Genomic DNA, 20714 nt, shown 5'->3' with positions numbered 1-20714 from the left:
AAGTTTCATCACCTCCTCCCTGACCGCATCAGCATGCTCTTTCGACAAGCACCGAGAGGGTTGTTTCTTAGGCGTAACAGCCGGGTTAACATTAAGATGATGACATATAAAGTTCGAGTCGACCCCCGAAGCCTTGTAGGCGTCCCATGCAAACACATCCACATTTTCCCTAAGGAAATCAATTAGCTCTTCTTTCTCTCGGGGTGGTAGCTCTAAGCCGACCTGAAAGAATCTCTCTGGATCAATGCCCATAAGAACTTTTTCCAAATCCTCGTAACTTGCCTCCTCAGCTGATCCCCCACCAATCATGGCTGGGGTTGTTAACTGCTATATGCGGTTCTCGATAGAGGTTGGGGGCTCAGCACTTGGCCTTTGTGAGACGGGGGATACCATGCATTGCCGTGCCATGGCTTGATCTCCTATTATTTCTTTGACTCAACCCTCCAACGGGTACTTCACCCTTTGGGGCAAGGTAGAGGAAACAGCCCCTAGGGCATGAAGCCAAGGTCTAGTTACAATGGCGGTGTAGGGCGAATATGCATCCACCACTATGAAGTCCACCTCTACTATGTTCGAGCCAGTTTGTATGGGCAGTCTAATCTGGCCTCTCGAAATAACGGTTTTCCCTTCGAAGCTTACTAAAGGGGAGTCGTATCCCGTCAGGTCTTCGGGCCTTAGTTTCAGCCCCTTGAATAGGTCGGGGTACATCACCTCTACAGTGCTACCTTGATCGACTAATATCCTCTTGATGTCATATCCCCCAATCCTGAGCGTGACGACTAGAGCATCGTCGTGGGATTGAATAGTTCCAATCTTATCCTCATCCGAGAATCCTAGTAACGGTGAAGCCATCCCCTTGGCTCTCTTCGACTCACGGCCGTCATTCTCAGTTGAGAGTCGGGCCACCGACATTACCCTGGAAGGATGGGAGCTCGTTCTTCCTAGAGTGGCGAGAATGACATTTATCATGCCAATGGGCGGTCTCAAGGTCACCTGCTGCGTCTCAACATTCGTCCGTTCTTGTTAGCCGTTTGAATGATGTAAGAGGTGACTTAGCTTTCCCTCTCGGACCAGCAGATCCGAGTGGTTTTTCAGGTTCCTACATTCATCGGTGGTGTGCCCCGATTCTTGGTGGTATTGACAGTATAGGTTTTGGTTGCGTTTTGTGGGGTTGCTTGCCATCCTATTTGGCCATTTGCAGAAAGGCTCGTTCTTGACTTTCTCCAAGATCTGATGTAATGGATCCCGGAACAGAGCGTGGACTACCTGCGCCTCGGCGGATCCAGGCTGCTCCGTGTAATCTCTTCTCGACCGGTTGTTGCTGCTAAATCGGTCCGACCTGAAGTCCTTCCTCTCCTGAGGGACAACCTTCGCTTTACCCTTACCCACCTACTGGTCCTCTTCGACCCTTTTGTACTTGTCGATTCGATCCATGAGCTGGCACAGGCTGGTGACCGGTTTCCCGGTCAGGGATTTCCTTAAACCGTGCTCGGTCGGCAGTCCTCTTTTGAAGGTGTTGATGGCAACGTCATCATAATTGCCCTCTATCTCGTTATACATCTCCTAATACCTATTCGAGTAGGCTTTCAGGGTTTCTCCTTCTAGCATGGATAAGGACAAGAGGGAATCCAAGGGCCGAGGAACCCTACAGCTCGTGATGAAGTGAGAGCCGAAAGCCTGGGTTAGCTGCTTAAAGGAATTTATGGAGTTCGCTTAAGGTCGTCAAACCATCTCATTGCCATGGGTCCCAAATTGGATGGGAACATTTTACACATCAAAGTCTCATCTTTGGAATAGATGACCATCCTTTGGTTGAACTAACTTACGTGCTCTACGGGGTCTGTCCAACCATTATATATGGCAAAAGTGGGTTGGTGGAACCGTTGAGGAAGTTCAGCCCTCTCTATCTTACATGTGAAGGGTGACCGGGAGATTCGGTCCAGAGCCTTACTCATGGCGTCGTTTACTAGGCCCTTGTAAGACGGACTTTTGTGGCCGCGTTTGTGAGGTTGCTTTTCCTCATAGGAGAAGGTTTCACTTGGTGGGGTTCTCGACCTTCGTCTGTATTCGTTGTCTTCTTCATCGCTAGTGTCCGGACTGGGGGAGGGACGCCTTCGCTGTGCTCGGCACAACTTCCTCTTCAGGTCATCAATTTCTTGCTGTAGAGCCCTATTACAGTCTCGCTTTTGGGATGCATGACCTTTCCCTCTCGAACGGCTTCTGCTCGTATGGGAGGTATTTACACTACCCTCTCGTCACTTATCTTGATCTCTTTCCCGCTCGAGGTTAAGAAAGTTTTCCTACCGTTGGGAGTTTGCAGGTCCCGTTTGGTGCGGACCTGATCCTTCCATTTTTAACAGTTGCACTTGCTGAGACACAAGTTCTCTCCACAGACAGCGCCAATTGTACGGTCATAATTTGGGGCCCAAGCCCAACAACTATGGGGTTTTGGTCCAAGAAGCCTAGAAATAATGAACTTATAGAGAGTGGGCTACAGAACTGGGTCTTAGCGAAGTAGACAGTAGTTAAGGTTGGGCTACACAACAATTAGACACAAATAAATCCTGTTAATGTCCGTATATTCTCATTCCAAGGAGATTGGATGGATGTTTGCTGGTTCTTGCTCTAAATCTTCAGTTATTTTTCTGTTCCTCTGTTCTCCTCCCCTTTTTCGGCCCCTTTCTTCATGAGGACTCCCTTCCTTATATAGTCTCCTTAAAGCCATCATGACCCTACACTTGTTGATTATCTAGACCCTCACTTGAGTGCTTGTCCCATCGGACACCCCCTACATCTTTCTGTGAGATGTGGTAGCCAAGGCAGCACTGTTCACGCGTCTTCTCCACATTAATGCTGCCAGAAAAGTAGCTACAACGCATTTAATGTGGCAGCTGCAGCCTCTCCTTAGACATCTTACGTTTCCTTCTTTGCCACGGGTCTGTGGGACTCGTTCTTGTTACTAATGTCCATTGGGGTGGGTCCTTTTAGTAGGTAGAGTGCATATTTGAGCTATACTCGTCACGTCCGAGGAGACATTTCTCATCGGACTGCCCTTTAAATGTCTTCATGCCCACGAGAACTAGGCTGGGAGCCCTTTTGGCACCCACGTCTTCTCCTCGGACGTGGTTGATCTTCCCGTATGGGGCCCAAGGCCCATTGTATGATTTTGGGCCTTTGTCCCTACAATATTATTAGTAATAAACTTGTTATATTTTTATTTATATGATTTAAAATTTTATTAATTATATTATTTATGACGTCACCGATTTGACCATAAGTCGGATCTTGGTTCGACCAAGAAACCAATAACCAGTTCATTTTTCAGTTCTTCGTACTGGTTTATAAAATCATGGAAAAAAACCCAAAAAAAAAAAAAAAAAAACTTGAACGAAAATCTAGGAAAAAAATTATAATAAAACCATTAACAAGGCCAAAACCAAATGCCAATAAAAAAGCCCAATACAAGATCAATCTCATCTCAGACTAAGGCTATCACTACTCCAACACCAACACAATTACGTTTTTAATTCAACAAATATTAAAAAAAAAAAAAAATCCTCATTGCCTTAGTACCTTGCGGATTCACAAGTCATTAAATAATTTAAATTAAAACTAAATCAAATATAAAGGCTAAAAGGAAATAAGAAACTCACTTACTCTCCCTAGCCATTGCCGTCCATCCCTGTTTAGCAACACTAACAACAACCACAACTGAACTCCACAAGTTTTATGTTGTAAAATTTTATGTATTTGTGTGTTTTTTTATTATTGTTGTTGTTGTTGTCAATATATAAAATTTTCTTTTTATTAAATTGTGTAGTTTATGCTTCTTAAGGAATACCTTGGAAAAAATTCCTGGAGCCGCCAATGGTTATTCTTATGGTTTAGTTATTCTTTAATTTGGTTAGATTTTTATTACAAGAAATAGTCATTCCTTATGAATAGCTATTCTTCAAAATGAGGAATAACTTTTATTTTTTATTTTTTATACAAGATAGAATTTCTACTCTAACCTAATCTAAGTGTATATGTGTGTGAAGTTCCTTCTTGGAGACTTGAACCTTGACCCTTACCCCCCATATCCCACAAACACTTATACTTATGGAGTGACCAACGCACCAAGGGTGTGCGGTGGTAAAATGAGGAATAATTATTCCTCTTTTAAAGGTTGTATTAGTTATTTCTTAGTAGGTGTAATAATTTCAAAACTTAATATATTTCCAAATAAACAAACTTTTCATATACATCTAATAATTATAAAAATAAAAAATTATAAAAAATAACACATATTTCTCTTAAATTTAAAAATAACAATTTTTAAGGAGATATAATTGTACGAGTGAGATATATCATAAAATAAATGTTAAGTGGCATTCTAATGTTATAACTCACAACCAAACTAATGAATAGGTTTAGTTATTACATTACAACACATTTTATTCTCAGTAATAAAGATTACAATTCCTGTCATAATCTCTATTCAATGTACCAAACATACCTTAAGTAGTTCTATCCATCTCTGCTCTTTGGGTAGAAAGTAGAATGGGTTCATACTTCATATATATATATGAGATATGTTCAAGTTACACTTGGTGAAGAGTTACACCTGATGTAACTTTAAAGAGTTACACATTTTTTAAATCATTGGATTTAAGTAGATCTAACGGTTAAAAAAAGACTATAATTATTACAAATATTCTGATTAGAATCTAATTAATTACCTTCATTTATTACTTTCTAAACTTATCTCTAAACCCAAAAAAAGTTTAACTTCTGACTCTCTCTCATTTACGTTTCTCTCTCTCTACGTTTCTCTCTCTTTCTCCTCCATCACCTCCACAGGTTGCCAGCAAAAGGAAAAAAAAATCCAAAATGGCGTACAAAAGAAAAAAAAAAAAACCAAACTAGCTGTCCATGTTCTGCAATAGATATCTTAATCTGATAGTTTGAAACCTTTAATTCATCAAGCACCATGGACATTCAAAATATATATATATATATATATATATGTGTGTGTGTGTGTGTATGTGTGTGAAAATAATAGTCTAATTGATAGCATCTATAATTGAAGGTCCCAAAACGTGTTAATGAACTCTGGCATAGTAGGAATCAGATGAGCGCCTTCACCATCACAAGATTCACAACGGTGTATGGATTCTATGGAAAGAAAATTCCAGTCAATACTGATAACTCTTTAGATTCTAACAATATCAGACCTTTCAAATCAATATGGTGAAATCCAATTCAATTTAGACCACAAAAAATAAAAATAATATAAATATCAAATTGCGTTAGTCATTCCAACTTCGCTCGCATTCCTATTATCGACATTATAGTTTCAGTATAAATATCCTCTCATATAATGGGTGTTTTTTTTTTTTGTACGCCATTTTTTTTTTTTTTTTCTGCCGCTAACTTATTGAGGTGGTGGAGGAGGAAGAGAGAGAAGCAGATGTCAAACATTTTTTTGGGTGTAAAAATAGGTTTAGAAGGTGATAAATGAAGATAATTAATTAGATTCTAATAAGAATATTTGTAATAATTAGTCTTTTTTCAACCGTTGGATCTATTTAAATCCAATGGTTTAAAAAAATTTAGAATTACACCAGTTGTAACTTGAACTTATTTCATATATATATGTATAGATTCAAGTTACACTTGGTGTAACTCTTTAGAGTTATACTTTTTTTAAATCGTTGATTTCTAAAAGATCTAACAGTTCAAAAAAAAATCATTAAATGTTATAACCTGACACATTTTTCTCTTTCCTTATTTAATGTTTCTCACTTGATTAAAGGGCACATGCCATTTTCAACAAATTATTATTCTAATTTATATGAAAAAATTTTGTTGGCTAAGGAATCTGAACGTGGGCTTATCTTGTCCTTTGTATGTTTTTTTTAGTTTAATTAAAGTAAGCAACGATTTGCAATGTATGTATAGTATTATTCTATTTTCCATTAAATTGATATTTTGAAAGTAATAATAAATAAAGAGAGAGAATGTTAGTATTAATTAGATGATATTATTAATAAGGTAAAAAGTAATAATATTTAATGATTTTTTTTTAAACTATTAGATACTTTGATCTCTTAGAAATCTATAGTGTAAAAAAGTATAACTTTACAAGAGTTATACCTATGCTCTGTTTGTTTCAGCAATGACGTTTTCTAGAAAACGAGTCATTTTTCAAGAAGTATTTTCTATAAAACTATCTCATTTTCTAATGTTTGATAGCAACTTTAAATGAGTTGAAAAACAACCTCCTAACTTCCCTTATTTAACTTGCTGTGAGATATAGTTGTTTTCCAAAAAAATTTAATGGAAAACAATCTCTAAAAATAAGCCATACTTTTTATGTTGACCAAAGATAGTTTTCCTTTGATTCATCTTTTTTTATGCTACCAAACACTAGAAAACATGGAAAACTATCTTTACACAAAGTTTTCCATTGAAACAAACGGAGCGTAGATGTAACTTGAACCTATCTCATATATATATATATATATATAAGTATAGCATAGCATGACAGAACCAGTCAGTCGCACACATGCATGAGATTTCCCAAGTCCTAAAACATCCCCGGAATGATACATTGAGCATTGGAATTTCCTAATCCTAATCCTACTCGAATTTCATAACCAAAGTCGATCACCGCCTCAAGCTTTTCTTTTTTGAGAGATCACCGCCTCAAGCTTCTATAAAAGAAAACAGCACAATGATAATAATCACAATAAAGCTAAATTCCCAAACTCGTTCTGCTTACTCAACTTCACTGGAGAATTTTTCAACCAAAAAAAAAAAAAAAAACTTCATTCTTGAAGCAAAATCAGCCATCAGGTACTCAAAGTTTTTTTTTCTTTAATTCTCTTTTTATACTCTTTTTCTTCTTTTTCTGATATTTCTAGTTTTCACGTTGGTATGGTGAAAATATTCAAACAAGTAATTTATGTAAAAATATCTTAGAAATATGACTGAGTAATTTAAGGAATAATTGTTATTTATTTATTTTTGTCTCTCTTTTATTTATTCTTTGTAAAGAGTTAAAGACCCGAACTCTGTTGAAAATAATCACAGGTTGGAACTTGGAATTTTATCTTCTTTTTTACCTACTTATTAATATCGTTATTTTTTTTTTTGGTTTCTAAAGTATTAAAATTTGCTATTTGTCACACCAAAAAAAAAAAAAAAACGTATTAAAGTTTGCTATTTATGGTTAGCGTAGTATTTCTCTATCGGCTTGGATGATTTGGTGAGATAATTATATGACATAATAACACAGGTACCTGATATTTAATAACGTGTTGCTTTTTCTAAGAAGCAAATCTCTATAATTAAATCCTAGAAACCAGTCCACACACCAAAATAATAGGGATTACACAAACCGAAATCGACAATGTTCTCTCTTTTTTAATCAAAAAAAAAAAAAAAAAAAACCGACAATATTCTTGACTGTCTTATATATATGCACATAGGTTATCACTAGCTAGTCTCATTCATAATTGAGTTTCTTGGAGATTCGGCCTTCAAATCTTTGAAGACTCGTAAGTAAGAATCTTGGGTAAACTACGTATTTGATCCTATTCTATACATCATATTTCAATTTGATCCCTAACTTTTCAGTATCGTGTCAATTTGGTCCCTAACCTTTCAGTATCGTGTCAATTTAGTCCTTACTATTATTTTTTGGATGAAAATTGATAACGCGTCTAATGATCAAATTAAAAAATTAGCTTTCGTTGATGTGACAATACACTATAATTTTATTTTGACCGTTTGACATATCATCAATTTTCATCCAAAATATAACAATAAGGACTAAATTGGCATGACACTAAAAGGTTAAGGACAAAATTGACATAATTAAAAAGCTATGGACCAAATTGAAATATGCTATAAAGGATAGGGACAAAATATGTAGTTTACCCAAAAATCTTTGTTGTTGTTTTATTTATTTTTACTTCTTGTTGTGGTTTAATAAGTTAGCATATCTCACAAATTATTCACTTGTAATATTACAGTATTTTTTTTTTTCCCTCCAAGACATACTTTTTATTTTCCTGTACTTTTTGTAAATAAACTCCGTGAAATACTTTCAAAATCCTCCTTCAATATATTAGGTTTTACAAATCTTGTCAACACACATATTGTTTAGTAAAAAGATTTGAAATTAAATATATATTTTAAAATCCTAGGACAATAAATTTTAAGGGTTATATACTTATATCCTTCTTTCTTTTCTCATATGTTCAATTCATGATATATATATTGATCATGGCAATCAGTAAACAAGGGTCCAAGACTCCGAATCTTGACGTGATCTGTTTTTTTTTTTTTTTGAGTAAGCTAGTGATGTGAGGTTTAATGGTATAACTTTATATCTTATGTTAGTGTTGTTGCTATTCTTGTTGATTTCGTAATCCTTGTTGTTATCTTCTTAAGGTTGAAATAAAATTATATAAGAAGTTTGGTTAGTTCAATAGATACTAGATAACTCTATTAGTCTATTGTATTGTTACCGCATTATTTAAAGAAAAAAAAAATTCAAAAATGCTGTTGAATTAATACATAGTACATTAATACATAGTACATCTATTTTAGACTTCAAATATTTTTTTTATATATAAGTTTTAGAATATTGGAGGGAAGCTTTGAATAAAATTATTTTAAAAACTCTATTTAAAAAACTTTAGAGTAAACCTAAAATAATTTTGCTATTCAATTTATCCCGATTTATTATTTTGCTAACATTTTAAATATTGTATAAGGATGAAACGTGACGACGTACCACAAAACAACAGCGCAAGGGCTCCCATTGCAATCTCTGCTGCTGATCGAAAATATTTAAACTCACTAACTGATTATGTAACTGTTCATAGCTCTCTCTCCCTTAGATTGTGCATTCTTCGATCTCTAAAATGCTTATTTCGAAAGTGCTAATTTTTGTGAAATGACTGTCAGATCTTAGTTGAGATTCGTCGGTGTTTGGGACTGAATAAGAGTAAAGATGAAGCAATAGAGTACATCTCAACTCAAAGAGATATGCAAATACATCCTGCTTATGTAAAAACTGGTAGGCATCTTCTTATACCTATTAATTAGTTTATATATCTAATCAATCATTTCTCACATGTTATATATATATAAATTACGAAGCAAGGGTGGTGTGAGGATCTCTATTTATTGAATGATGAAGTCTTGATGCTCCAACTATATAACATATGATATGAAGAGTTGTAATAAATGAAGCAAATAAGTATGAACATATTGAGCTCAACTCCGAGAAAAATTTGTTCATTCTCATTACCTTAGTAAACAAGTAAAGCTTAAGCTCAAGTATAAGCACATATAATTTTTCACAATTCTAGGCAGTAAATCAAACTTTTTAAGTTTTAAACAAAAATAATTCTATTTATTTAACTCAAATAATATAATTTTAACTACAATTTAGCTATTAGTTATTTGTATAGATTTGTGAATGGGTAAAAAAAATTTGTCGTGGTGATTATGATATATTAAAAAAAGAATAAGTTAATTAAGTTGTTTTCATGAATAAAGTCAAACTTGTTCGGCTTGTGTTAGAAATAAAATTAAATAAACAATTTTTTTTTTTTTTGGAACTAGCAAAAAATCAAGTAATTATGTATGTGGGTGGATTTTGTAACCAATTAATAATCTTCTAAAATCATTAGGAAATGTACAAATTATTATATTCTTTCTTTGTCAAGTTAAGATGGATCTTAGTTTTTTTTTTTTTTTTTTTTTGCATTTTGTAATTCAGTGTGGGAAAGGTTGGAGAAGGAGAATCCTGAGTTTTTTTATAACTATAACAAAGGAATACAACATCGTGAACAGCCAACTTTTACTCCTACAGGTAATTTCTCAGTTTTTCTTTCATGGCCTTGAAAAAGCACCACTCTAATTTATGATAATAGCCTTTTAGATATATTAATACTTGTTTTATCAGCTGCTGTTTGACTTACATATTTCTTATCATGTAGTAAACGATTCTCTGATGGGGTACTCGGCTCAAGAACAGTTTCCTTACCCTGCTTACAATCAACCTCATTTCAACTCCACAAGCCATGGAATACCCAACCATATGCATTATCCCTTTAATGTGGAAAACAAGTGAGATTTCATATTCTTTTGTTCTTTGCTAAGCCATCACTTCTATTTGATTTATGTTTGTGTGACTTGTCACATAATCGTTCATACATGTCTATTAGCTTGTAAATGCTTTGAACTTAATAATAACCTGACTAGCAGCTACTTAGTTCCTGATATATTTATGAATATTTGGACGTATACATGATGGAAAGCCTTTCATTCTGATTCCAATTAGAAGTTAGGTACCTGGCTTTAATATAATGAAAGAGCTCAAATAGCATGTTGTTGTTGGCATATTGGTTAATTAATTAAATTCACCAATTTTTGGGACGATTAAGTTTTGTCTGTGTATAAAAAAATTTCCTAGATTAATGAAGAGACTTATCTTATCTTTCTTTGAATATCTGGCTTGCCAAGTTTACTAATGATAGTTACTTTTTGTCCTTAAAATGAAGTGTGTTGATGGAGAGCTCTGCCGCTAGTATGGTTCAGTTTGTCCCACCAATCAGTTCTACATCATCCACATCCAAAATGATTGCAAATGCTTCATCTAGAGCAAGTTCACAAGGGATTGTAAATGCTTCATCCACAGCAAGTTCACAAGGGCTGAAGCTCGCACAAGATAATGGCGATTTATATACTGAATATCTTTGGGATTATCCCTTGCCACAGCCGACATCAAATGTGTTATCTACGGGTGAATTGTGATAATATTTGAGATATCATTCGCATAGTGTTTATTTGTTAAGATTGTAAAAGCTCTTATACCAATTTACTTTCAGTTTAGTTGATTGTAGTGGATTTTGAGTAAAATAGCATTTTATACTATTATGTGGCATTCTTGAGAAACATCATGAATCCAAATTGATTTAATCAACAATAAATTCAGTAAGATAATTTTAAAAAAAGTGGAAGTTACAATAATTTCTAAAATGTAAGTTTTTCTTTTAATTTTAATTTTTTTTTTATTTTTTATTATTATTTTTTTTTATGAAGATTCTGTTATTCTGGCTATATTTTAAAGCCTTTGAAGCTATTCTGATGGATCTTTATCCTGCATCACTGACATATAAATAATTTTGATCCAAATTTTAATAAATACTTGGATTTTAGTAGCCTTTATATGACCAAGTTTGAATTTCTCTCCTGCTATTGCTATATAATTTTTACTCTTCATGAGTTTGATTGTTTCTATTGTGGTGGAGTTGTTTGCAGACTCAGGAGCCCTTGGAGCCAATTTTCCTCCTCTGCCAGATAATTTTGAGTTGACGTATGATGAATTAGAAGGTTAGTCAAAATTGCATCTCTATACAATTTCGTTTTAGCGTAATGTGCTCCAAGAATATCTTTCTATTAATCTTGTGCAATCAATTAATTATAACAACATTTTTCTTTTTCTTTCAGTTTATGAGCTCATCTCAAAGTGGCAATGAAACTAACCTTGCAATTTGAATCCCTCAAGATCCCAAGCACGCACGAGAATGTGATAATTAAGTTACAATACTCTTGGATTATTTATTTTTATATAAATACATTAATATGAAGTTGTTTATTTTGTACCATGTTTGCAATGTTCAATATTTTTATTTTATTTTATAATAATGTTAATTTTTTAGATTAAATAGCCTAGATTTGTCGTTGGAGAATGTGATTTTAGTTTTTGTACAGCCAAAGATGGGACAATTACTTGTCCTTTGTCAATAATTGACAAAATTTTCAATCAATTGAAATAACCGGATGCATCTATAGAATCTATAGATGCCACTATATTGCTTCTTCTGCCTGATAAATAATTTTAGATTGAAAAAATGTGCTTATCATAATCTGCACCTTCTTGCTATTAGATTCTAAAATCTCATGCCATAAAATTCGAAGAATACACACAAATATACAAACACCTCTACCGTACTCAAAATGGTTGAGGGTGAAATATAACTCGTTTCAAAATAAACTGAATATATTTGTGGAAATGGCAATTGTGCTTGTTACTACTGCCAGAATAATCATTACTGCTGCCACAATCCTATCCCTTGATGTTGATATACCATGAACATCCCTGTCATTGGAAAAAAGTATAAAAAATTATTAAGCATCAATTTTTTTCGCCTTTTTGGGGAGAGAGTGAGAAAAAGTACCTGATAACAATTGCACCAGGGAAAATGAAGGCTAGGCAGACTGCAGAGGTTGATCCAAGAAATTGAAAAAAGTACCATATATTTGGGATGGCAATTGCAGCTAGGTAGGAGATGGCTAATAGAACAAGGGTGAGGAACAAAAATCTTTTTGTGTCTGTGGCCAAGAGAGGCTTCTTAGGGAAAAGGAATTCATCTATGTTGGCCCTCAACGAGAAGTTCAAAAGAGGAAACACCAGCATAATGTGTAATGCATAGCTTAACCGAACTATTTGATTAAGTAAAGAACCGAATGCTGAACCAGCATTTTGATCAAAATTGACAAGTATGTCTGGCATGATTGAATCCCCAAATAATAGGTACCCAAATAGACCAATGGCAAAGTATATGGCAGCACAAAGTGCTAGTGATATTCGACATGCTGTGATCATATCAGAAGGCTTGCCAAGCTCAAAGCCAATTGGATGAACTGCATGCATTCATCAAAAGCCTTTTTTAGAAAATTAGGAAATTTAGTGCTTATTTACAGGTGTAAAAGGCTGCTAATACTAAGATCAATGCTAGGACACAATTTTTTTCACAACTGCTGATAGGACTTATTGTGTTAGAGCAATATTACTTTTTACCTGTGTTCGCTATGAACACCACTTTTATATAGCACTCATCACAATAAACCATATCAAGAGTTATGAAAAATGTTGTGTCCCTAATCCCTATATTCGCTGCAAATATTAATGCTCTCTAGTCTGTTCTTACCATTAAAATGAAATGTGAAGGCTGTCACTATGACTGGGACAGCAGTGAAAAGGTCAAAGAATGAGACTTGGTTGTCCAAGTGAGGTAGCATTCTCGGGGTCTCTGTCTTCCCTTCCAGGAGTGCAGAGATTGCCATTGCAGAACTTATGCCAACAAACACTACTGCTAGTAGAACCGATATTGCTGAACTGAACTTCAATGATTCTGGAGACAAACACCAGTGTGATGAAGTAATTGTCAGTAAACATCTATGCTATGAAATTTCAAGATTTACAATCCCAAGCTTCTAACCACTTTGCATATGAAAACACAAGATACTTAAAGAAAAATTAAGACATAAAATATTTCGAGCACATCTTGTGCAGAGGTATTCTGGGTGAAAAGTGATCCTTTAGACTTCCTAGAATTAAATCAAACATAAATCATTCATATTCCTGAGCATCATTTCCTAGGAATTTGGATGTCCTGGTTGTGTTTAAATATCAAAGTTAATATCTTTTCAACTAATGAATTTGTTGCTAATGCAAAATATAAATGTGAAACATCAAATATGGAAATTACTGACCTACTCGCCGAAACAGTACTAATGGAAGCATAATGAAGACAACGGTGACTAGCAAAGCAAATTCACGCGAGTTCCACCAGTGAATGCCAAACCATTGTTGTAAGATGCCCAAGTGCACAACTCCTTCAGGCTGGTTTCCAGAGAGGACATCCCCTGAGGAAAGTCAAACAAATACAAATGTGAAATGTGAATTTGTACAATTGTACTCATCATGAATGATCTATATGAACTAATACTCTTTTGCCCATATTCTTACAAGTAGCCCATCCTTAGTCCTCAAATGGCCACAACATTTGGGTTCATAATCATAACTCACATGATCAAATTTATGCATCAAACCCGCGTTTTATTCCAATTGGATCAAATCATGTTTAAAATTAACTAAAGTAGTTCCTATAAAAAAATTCTTATAGACAATGATTTTTTTTTTTTTTTTTGATACCATAAAAACATGAAATTGAAACTACTAATTGTGTTATACCATGAACCATCAATCACACACCCAAAAAAAAAAAAAAAAAAACCAAATTTATTTATTATGTCATTAAAATAACATCAATCAAATTTATTGTCACATAGTTTGTAACTTTTTTTAATAGTAAAATTAGTTGTAAAAACCTTCGCTTCTCCGCCATCCATTAACCTTAGCACAATCTGACGCCAACCACCACAATATTCTTAGACTTGTTTCTGTATGGTTATCAAAGAAAACATACCGTCCATTTAATTCGATGACAATTCAATAGCCTTACTAGACTCCTCAAAATGTCTAATGCTTTGTTAAAAAAACACACACACAAACACAGAATAAAATCTTGGTAAATTTCGATGCTTACCAATAATAATAAGGTACATGATCAAACACCCAAGATTTGTAACCATGACACAAACTTGTGCAGCCACAGCTCCTCCACGACCAAAAGACTCCCTCATGACACCAGCATAAGTTCTTGAGTGACCCGAATGTGTAAACCTCATCAAAAACTCCACTGACACATCAGCCAGCATAGCAATAATCACTATTAGCAAGAAAGCTGGAATTACACCTAGCACCTTAAGGGTGGCCGGAATTGACATAATTCCAGCACCAATTATACTCGTTGCCACATTAAACACCGCCCCCGGTAGCGTCGCATGCTTTATCTCTATCTTCGGCTTGTGTTCCGGTAGGAGTGGCACGTTTATTCTGGCAGCCAGTGACATCCCGGCAATAGTTTTTTACGACTAGCTTTGAAATAAGACCCTTTTTTTTTTGGTTTGAGATTGTTGTCTTCTCCTACGTGAATACGCTTTAATGTTTATATAATATGGTCTGGTACTTGGTGGGGTGGGCAAATTTACCAGAATGTCCTTGGTGTAAGTGAAATGTGATTGGTTTGAATAATTAAAAAAGTGGGTAAGAAGGGAATTGAGTGAGTTCAATACAACAGGCATGAATCATATAACATTGGCAAGGACAATAATGCATGTACATTGACAAGGAAAGTGGAATGAAGGACAAAAATGAATGTGGACTCAAAAGTGGGTCATGGGAGGGTCTTCTCAGTTCTGAAAATCAAAGGCTTCGAGATGAGTCATCGCTGGCATGCTCGCAGATTCATCCTATTGTTAACCGTGCTGATTAATCCTATTGTTAATCATTACTGTTAAGGAGTGCATCTTAATCCAATTTGATAACATGTTGATAGAAATTGACACACCATTTGACCGACTACCAATAAAAAAATGTGGATTAATTTATTCATCCAATAAAATAAGTGGCAAAACTCAAATTGAATCTTACCCTTAAGTCTGTGTAATTCATATGGAATAATGCCGATATGCTATTAGAGCTACTGTCTCAAAAAAAATGTGTCTAATAATGATTAAAACGATTTATAATTTTTATTAAGTTTATGTATTCCTATGAAATTTGGTATAAATTCAAATTTTGGCCTAATCATATCTAAAAGAAAAAACTAACCTACATTACATGACACAATAAAACTGCATATGCCCCTAACAAAATTGTGTGTACAATGTTTGTGAGAATTCTATATGTAATATCATTTCTGAAAATACACTTTCTATTTATAATACCCTAACAGCTAGTCAGCGACCGCGAAAGGAATCGAATATTTTATCAAAAGAGGAGGGGAAACTGGAACATGCTTGAGTGATGATGAAACATCTTCTAAACGGGTCCACATAGACAAATTTGACAGGCCATAAGCTGAAGTGGAATATACTTGGCAGTATTGTTGCTGACATATATAGGACCGTAAAGCTGTAAGAGCATTCGCAACAAAAATATTTAAAAATATAATTTTTAATAATTTAAAAAATCACTTTACCTATTTTAATAATTTACTTTTAAATACATTAAATATAAAGGTTGTATTTTAACTTTTTTAAGATATGGGAAATTTACTTGCCTACACATGACATTAACCCTTTGTGGGCCAATATGGAATTTATCAAAAAGATTGAAAGTTACATATAAAGTTTGTTTTAATGGGGGGCCCTTATTTTATAGCCATCATAACTTTTGGATCAGAAACCAGCACCAGCCAATAGCTGTATTACTTTTTTTTATTTTTTAGTGGTACTTTTTCTTTCGAATGAGGATATTTGAGCTTCAATCACTTATGTGTAGGGTAATGAGTATGATGGATTATCATTTATAAAAAAAGAAAAAAAAGAAAAAGAAAAAGAAAAAGAAAAAGATAATGTTTATGATGAGTTGATGACTCAGAAAAGAAACATGTGTAGAATGTGTCATGAGCATGAACCCTTTTGTCTACAAAAATATCTATAGAGGTCAAATGAATAAGGTTAGAAATATATAAAATGAAACAATTTTGTGTCACAACTTTCTATGTGGTGAGTTATAAGTGGTAAAAATATGTCTAACATAAATTTACTATCATACTTCTACTACTCACAACCTGCCATGTAGTAAGTTATAGTATAAAATTATATCATTTTATGTGTCTCTAACATTAGTAAGACAAAATAGCCATTTCTAATTTTACACATCTGTGAATATAAATAGGTTTTCTTTACCCAAAAAAAAAAATATAAATAGGTTGATTATTTCAAAAATAAATAATGATATCGATGATTGGAAAAGTTGAAAGACCCTATTCCAATTAGAATCATCCCTACTCAAAGAAGAAGAATTCTGATAATAAAAAAATAAAAATAAAAATAAAACTATGGATTTATCCAACAGAAATTAAGAACAAAAAAACAAAATTGAAGGGGACAAACTTTGAAATTTTGAGGTAAGGAACCCATCAACAGTTCGACACTTTGACCACAAATGATCTAACACTTCTGCCGTTCTGCGGGGCAAAAATAACACTCTATTTTCTGGCCTCCAAAAAGTCACTACAAAAAAATCGTCCTGTCCCAGCGTTTTTTTCCCAGCATTTTTACAAACCGCCGTAATAGATAAGCCTATACCAGCGCTTTTTGTCGGCGCTTTACAAAGCGCTGCCATATGAGGCCTATAGCGGCGTTTTTCAAAAACGCTGGTATAGGAAGCCCAAAAGCGCTGGGATAGGGTTACTTATTTCCATTATGGAGAATGAGCTGTCCCAGCGCTTTTATAAGCGCTGGGATAGGTCATTCTGATAAGGGGATGAGAAAGACCTGTCCCAGCGCTTTTAAAAGCGCTGGGACAGGTCTCTCTGTTCCCTTATGAAAAGAGGCCTGTCCCAGCGCTTTTGAAAGCGCTGGAATAGGGTCCACCTATTCCAGCGCTTCTAAAAGCGCTGGGATAAGTCTCTCCAAAACGCTGGGATAGGTCATTCTGATAAGGGAATGAGAAAGACCTGTCCCAGCGCTTTTAAAAGCGCTGGGACAGGTCTCTTCGTTCCCTTATGAAAAGAGGCCTGTCCCAGCACTTTTGAAAGCGTTGGGATAGGTCTCTCCAAAACGCTGGGATAGGTCCCTCGCACCACTTAAAAATTTTCAGACTTCCCACTTATTTTTTCACCTTCCCACCACTTTGGCCTCTCGTTTTTGGTCTCCCTCTTCTTTGCTTCAGATGTTTTCCTCTCACCCACATTTTCTCTCCCTCTCCCTCTCCCTCTCCCTCTTCCTTAACCCATTTCCCCTCTTCCTCTCTTCTTCTTTACTCAAAACCCACCATTTTTTTTCTGAAATTTCAAACAAAAAAATATTACCCAAAACCACAAACCCTACCCAAAGCAAGGTAAGTCTCTCTAGCTCTCATTTCTATTTTGTAGCAATATTTGTATATATATTTGTTGTTAAATTTCTGGTCTTTTATTTTTGATTTTGGTTGAAGTTTGGTTTGGGTTATGTGTATATTTATGTGTAACTGTTGGTTGATTGTATGGGTTTTAGTTTTGGTTTTGGTTAAAGTTTAGTTCATTTTGTGGCTTTTTATTTTTGATTTTGGTTAAAGTTTGCTTTATTTTGGAGGAACTATAGGTGGCAGTAGTGCTAACAAAAATTTTCTCTAAGGTTTACATTAGAAATTGTTAATCTGCCTCTGTACATAGCAAGGTAAGTCTCTCTAGCTCTCATTTCTATTTTGTAGCAATATTTGTATATATATTTGTTGTTAAATTTCTGGTTTTTTATTTTTGATTTTGGTTGAAGTTTGGTTTGGATTATGTGTATATTTTTGTGTAACTGTTGGATTATGTTGGTTGTTGTTAAATATTTTGTGTATATTTAAGGTTTAAACACTCTGTGGCTATCAAATACAAATCAAAAGACTTTACGTTAATTGACTCCAACGAAACTCAATCACCTTCATTCACCAAGTTATGAATTAATAATTAATAATATATGTATGTATTTTACTGTTTGTTTGCAAAGAAAATTATGTTTGACTTTATTCTCTTTTAAATTTTTTTTTTTCCTTCTCGTTGTGTGGATTGCATCATTGTTTAATTAGGTACTGGTTATCTCTCCAAAAAAAGTACTGGGTAAGTAGTTAGTGTATTTTATTTTATTTTATTTTTTAATTGTGTGGATAATGTCCGGTGTTATTTTAATTTGCCGCTGCACCGATTCTTGTTGTCAAAGTCAATCAAGTTGGTCCAGATGGTACCTTTTCATGCACTTCAGCACTTATAGGTGTGTGGATTATTTGTATAGTTTCTAAGTTCTAACCTAATTCGAAAAAAAAAAACTAAAAAGTCAAAACAAGTGATATATTGGATGTGGTTTGTATAGTTGGATTGTGTGGGGGTGATATTTTGGGGCTTATGGCTTTGTTGCCCCAATTCTTGTGTTTAAAAATTTTCATGTTGTATATCTACTTGGGTGGCAAAGTTTGATGGGGGACCTCAGGTAATAAGCTCTCTTTATGTCTTGATTTCATTATTATTTTTCTTAATTTGAAGTTTTAAGTATTGGAGTAAGATACACATGAGTTAGAAAAACAATTTGTTGGACTGACATTGGGTTGAGAACAGGCTTCTATTGCAGCTGTGTTTTAGTTTTTGCTTTTGATCCTAATACTCCCTTAACTTCTTGCTTGACCCTTAAGAGGTTTTTGGTTTTCTGTTATATATATAATGATAATAATGACTAATTATTTTAATCTACATTTTTATCATTGGAGATTGGATATCTTGCTTGTCTACTTTGTCGGTTTTTTTAATTTAAGTGGTGATGCATTTGTGGTACTTAAGCTAGGTTGATTTTGTTTGGTTGCTTCTTGATGAAACATGCTTTTGAGTAGTCTTGCTCTTTATAAATTTTTTATATTTTCCTTTAGAAGTAAAATCTTATAATTTATAATTATTCCAAACTATGTAGCTGGAATTCTGTTTTTCAGTTTGCTCGTGTGGTCATCTTTCACATAGCACTTGTACATTTGTCTTCTTGTCTTGTTTCTATTGATGTTTTCTTGCTTATAGTGGAACCTGGTTATGTTGTGCTAGCAACTCTTTTTCTAGTTTGGATTGTCACATTCTGTATGCAGGAAGCAAGATGTTTTTGTTTGGGTGCTTCACAACTTAAGCAGCTGAGTTTGGCGATAAACTCCCTTTTTCTTCCCCTTTGTTTTTCTCTCCTTCAAGCACAATAATTTGAAGGATACATTTTTGTTGTTTTAATTTTGTCTAATACTTGGGTTTGTGACTGAATTTCCTAGGTTTCATTTTCGAGAAGAATTATAATTTCAAGTCTTGCAAAGTGAGGATTTGAAATTTCTATTGCAATTTTTCTTCCTTTGTCTTGCTGTCTTATTTTATTTTTGGTCATTATGTGTTGGCAACTTCAATAATGAATTCACAGCTTAATCTGGCAGTGCTTAGTATTGTTGTAGTCCACAATTTTAATCGTAGTGTGTCTTGAGGGAACGCTTTTGCTTTCTCTTCTCCTGGCATTTGTGGGCTTTCTGGGAGTTACATTGGTATGCATCGTAATTTGTTAACTTGGATTGTTGCTACTTGATTTCCTTGTCCCCCAATATCTAGCAACAGAGAAGAGCTTGGCTTTCTAAGTTAGAAAGGATTTATCTTTATATTTTTGCATTCTTTGAAATATAGTTGTTTTTTCATTTGTTGTTTTGCAACTCCTGTGATTCTCTGTGCATGTTAAAATTCTATTACTTATATGTATATAGAACTGTTTTTTTTTTTCTTCTGCTGTACTTGGCAGTTTAAGCAGCCAAGTTTGATTAGGTTGATAAATTTTCTTTTTCTCCTGCTTTCATCATTCTCCTTTGCAATCATGAGAACTTAAAAAACTTTTTGCTTGTTTAATTTCATTTGAAATATATAGTTCTTTCATTTGTTGTTTTGCAACTTCTGCAATTCACATGTTAAAAATCTATTCTTTGTTTGTCTACAGGAACTAGTTTTTTTTTTAATTTTTTTGTGTTTGTGCTTAGCAGCTTTAATAAACTGAACTTTTCATTTGGTGATAAGCTTTATTTTCTGCCTGCTTTCATTATTCTCTCTTGCAATCATAAGAATTATAAATTTCTTGTATTGTTTTAATTCTTTTTGATACTTGTGCCTGTAAATTCTTTTCTTAGGCTTTGGTTTCCTTCACATCCATAAATTCATGTCTCACCTAGGGAGGGCTTGAAATTTCCCTTGCAATTCTTCTTGTTTCTATGTCTTCTCTTGTTTAAATTTTGGTCATTTAGTTTGAATGTGGTAATGCCTGTTGATGTT

At 34.2% G+C, this 20714-nt stretch overlaps 3 protein-coding genes across 3 annotated transcripts; 1 reads left to right on the top strand and 2 right to left on the bottom strand.

Annotated features, from left to right (window-relative positions):
* Positions 1–435: 435 nt before the first annotated feature.
* LOC115957232 lies at positions 436–912 on the bottom strand. Its single transcript, XM_031075433.1, has one exon. It carries the CDS (start codon positions 910–912, stop codon positions 436–438), a length of 477 nt encoding a protein of 158 aa, XP_030931293.1.
* Positions 913–8769: 7857 nt separating this feature from the next.
* On the top strand, positions 8770–11597 carry LOC115957231. The gene is made up of 7 exons (XM_031075432.1): positions 8770–8865; positions 8962–9073; positions 9782–9874; positions 10002–10131; positions 10566–10807; positions 11326–11397; positions 11515–11597. Exons 1-7 carry the CDS (start codon positions 8770–8772, stop codon positions 11541–11543), a joined length of 774 nt encoding a protein of 257 aa, XP_030931292.1. The 3' UTR covers positions 11544–11597.
* A 243-nt stretch (positions 11598–11840) lies between these two features.
* Positions 11841–14833, bottom strand: LOC115954775 (amino acid transporter AVT6C-like). Its single transcript, XM_031072706.1, has 5 exons — positions 14400–14833; positions 13564–13716; positions 12999–13202; positions 12246–12711; positions 11841–12166 (listed from the first exon to the last, which is right to left on the bottom strand). Exons 1-5 carry the CDS (start codon positions 14764–14766, stop codon positions 12052–12054), a joined length of 1305 nt encoding a protein of 434 aa, XP_030928566.1. The 5' UTR covers positions 14767–14833; the 3' UTR covers positions 11841–12051.
* Between the last annotated feature and the right edge of the window lie 5881 nt (positions 14834–20714).

Source organism: Quercus lobata, chromosome 8, assembly GCF_001633185.2.
Source record: "Quercus lobata isolate SW786 chromosome 8, ValleyOak3.0 Primary Assembly, whole genome shotgun sequence".
NCBI classification, from domain to species: domain Eukaryota; kingdom Viridiplantae; phylum Streptophyta; class Magnoliopsida; order Fagales; family Fagaceae; genus Quercus; species Quercus lobata.
The sequence above is the reverse complement of the archived record's forward strand: the minus strand, read 5'-3'. Positions and strand labels throughout refer to the sequence as shown.

Coding starts and splice junctions, on each gene's coding strand:
- LOC115957232 (XM_031075433.1), bottom strand. CDS start 912: ATGTCGGTGGCCCGACTCTCAACTGAGAATGACGGCCGTGAGTCGAAG.
- LOC115957231 (XM_031075432.1), top strand. CDS start 8,770: ATGAAACGTGACGACGTACCACAAAACAACAGCGCAAGGGCTCCCATT. Junction 8,866..8,961: donor TAAACTCACTAACTGATTAT/GTAACTGTTCAT, acceptor AATGACTGTCAG/ATCTTAGTTGAGATTCGTCG. Junction 10,808..11,325: donor ATCAAATGTGTTATCTACGG/GTGAATTGTGAT, acceptor AGTTGTTTGCAG/ACTCAGGAGCCCTTGGAGCC.
- LOC115954775 (XM_031072706.1), bottom strand. CDS start 14,766: ATGTCACTGGCTGCCAGAATAAACGTGCCACTCCTACCGGAACACAAG. Junction 13,203..13,563: donor AGTACTGTTTCGGCGAGTAG/GTCAGTAATTTC, acceptor GTTTGTCTCCAG/AATCATTGAAGTTCAGTTCA. Junction 12,712..12,998: donor CTTCACATTTCATTTTAATG/GTAAGAACAGAC, acceptor GAATGCATGCAG/TTCATCCAATTGGCTTTGAG.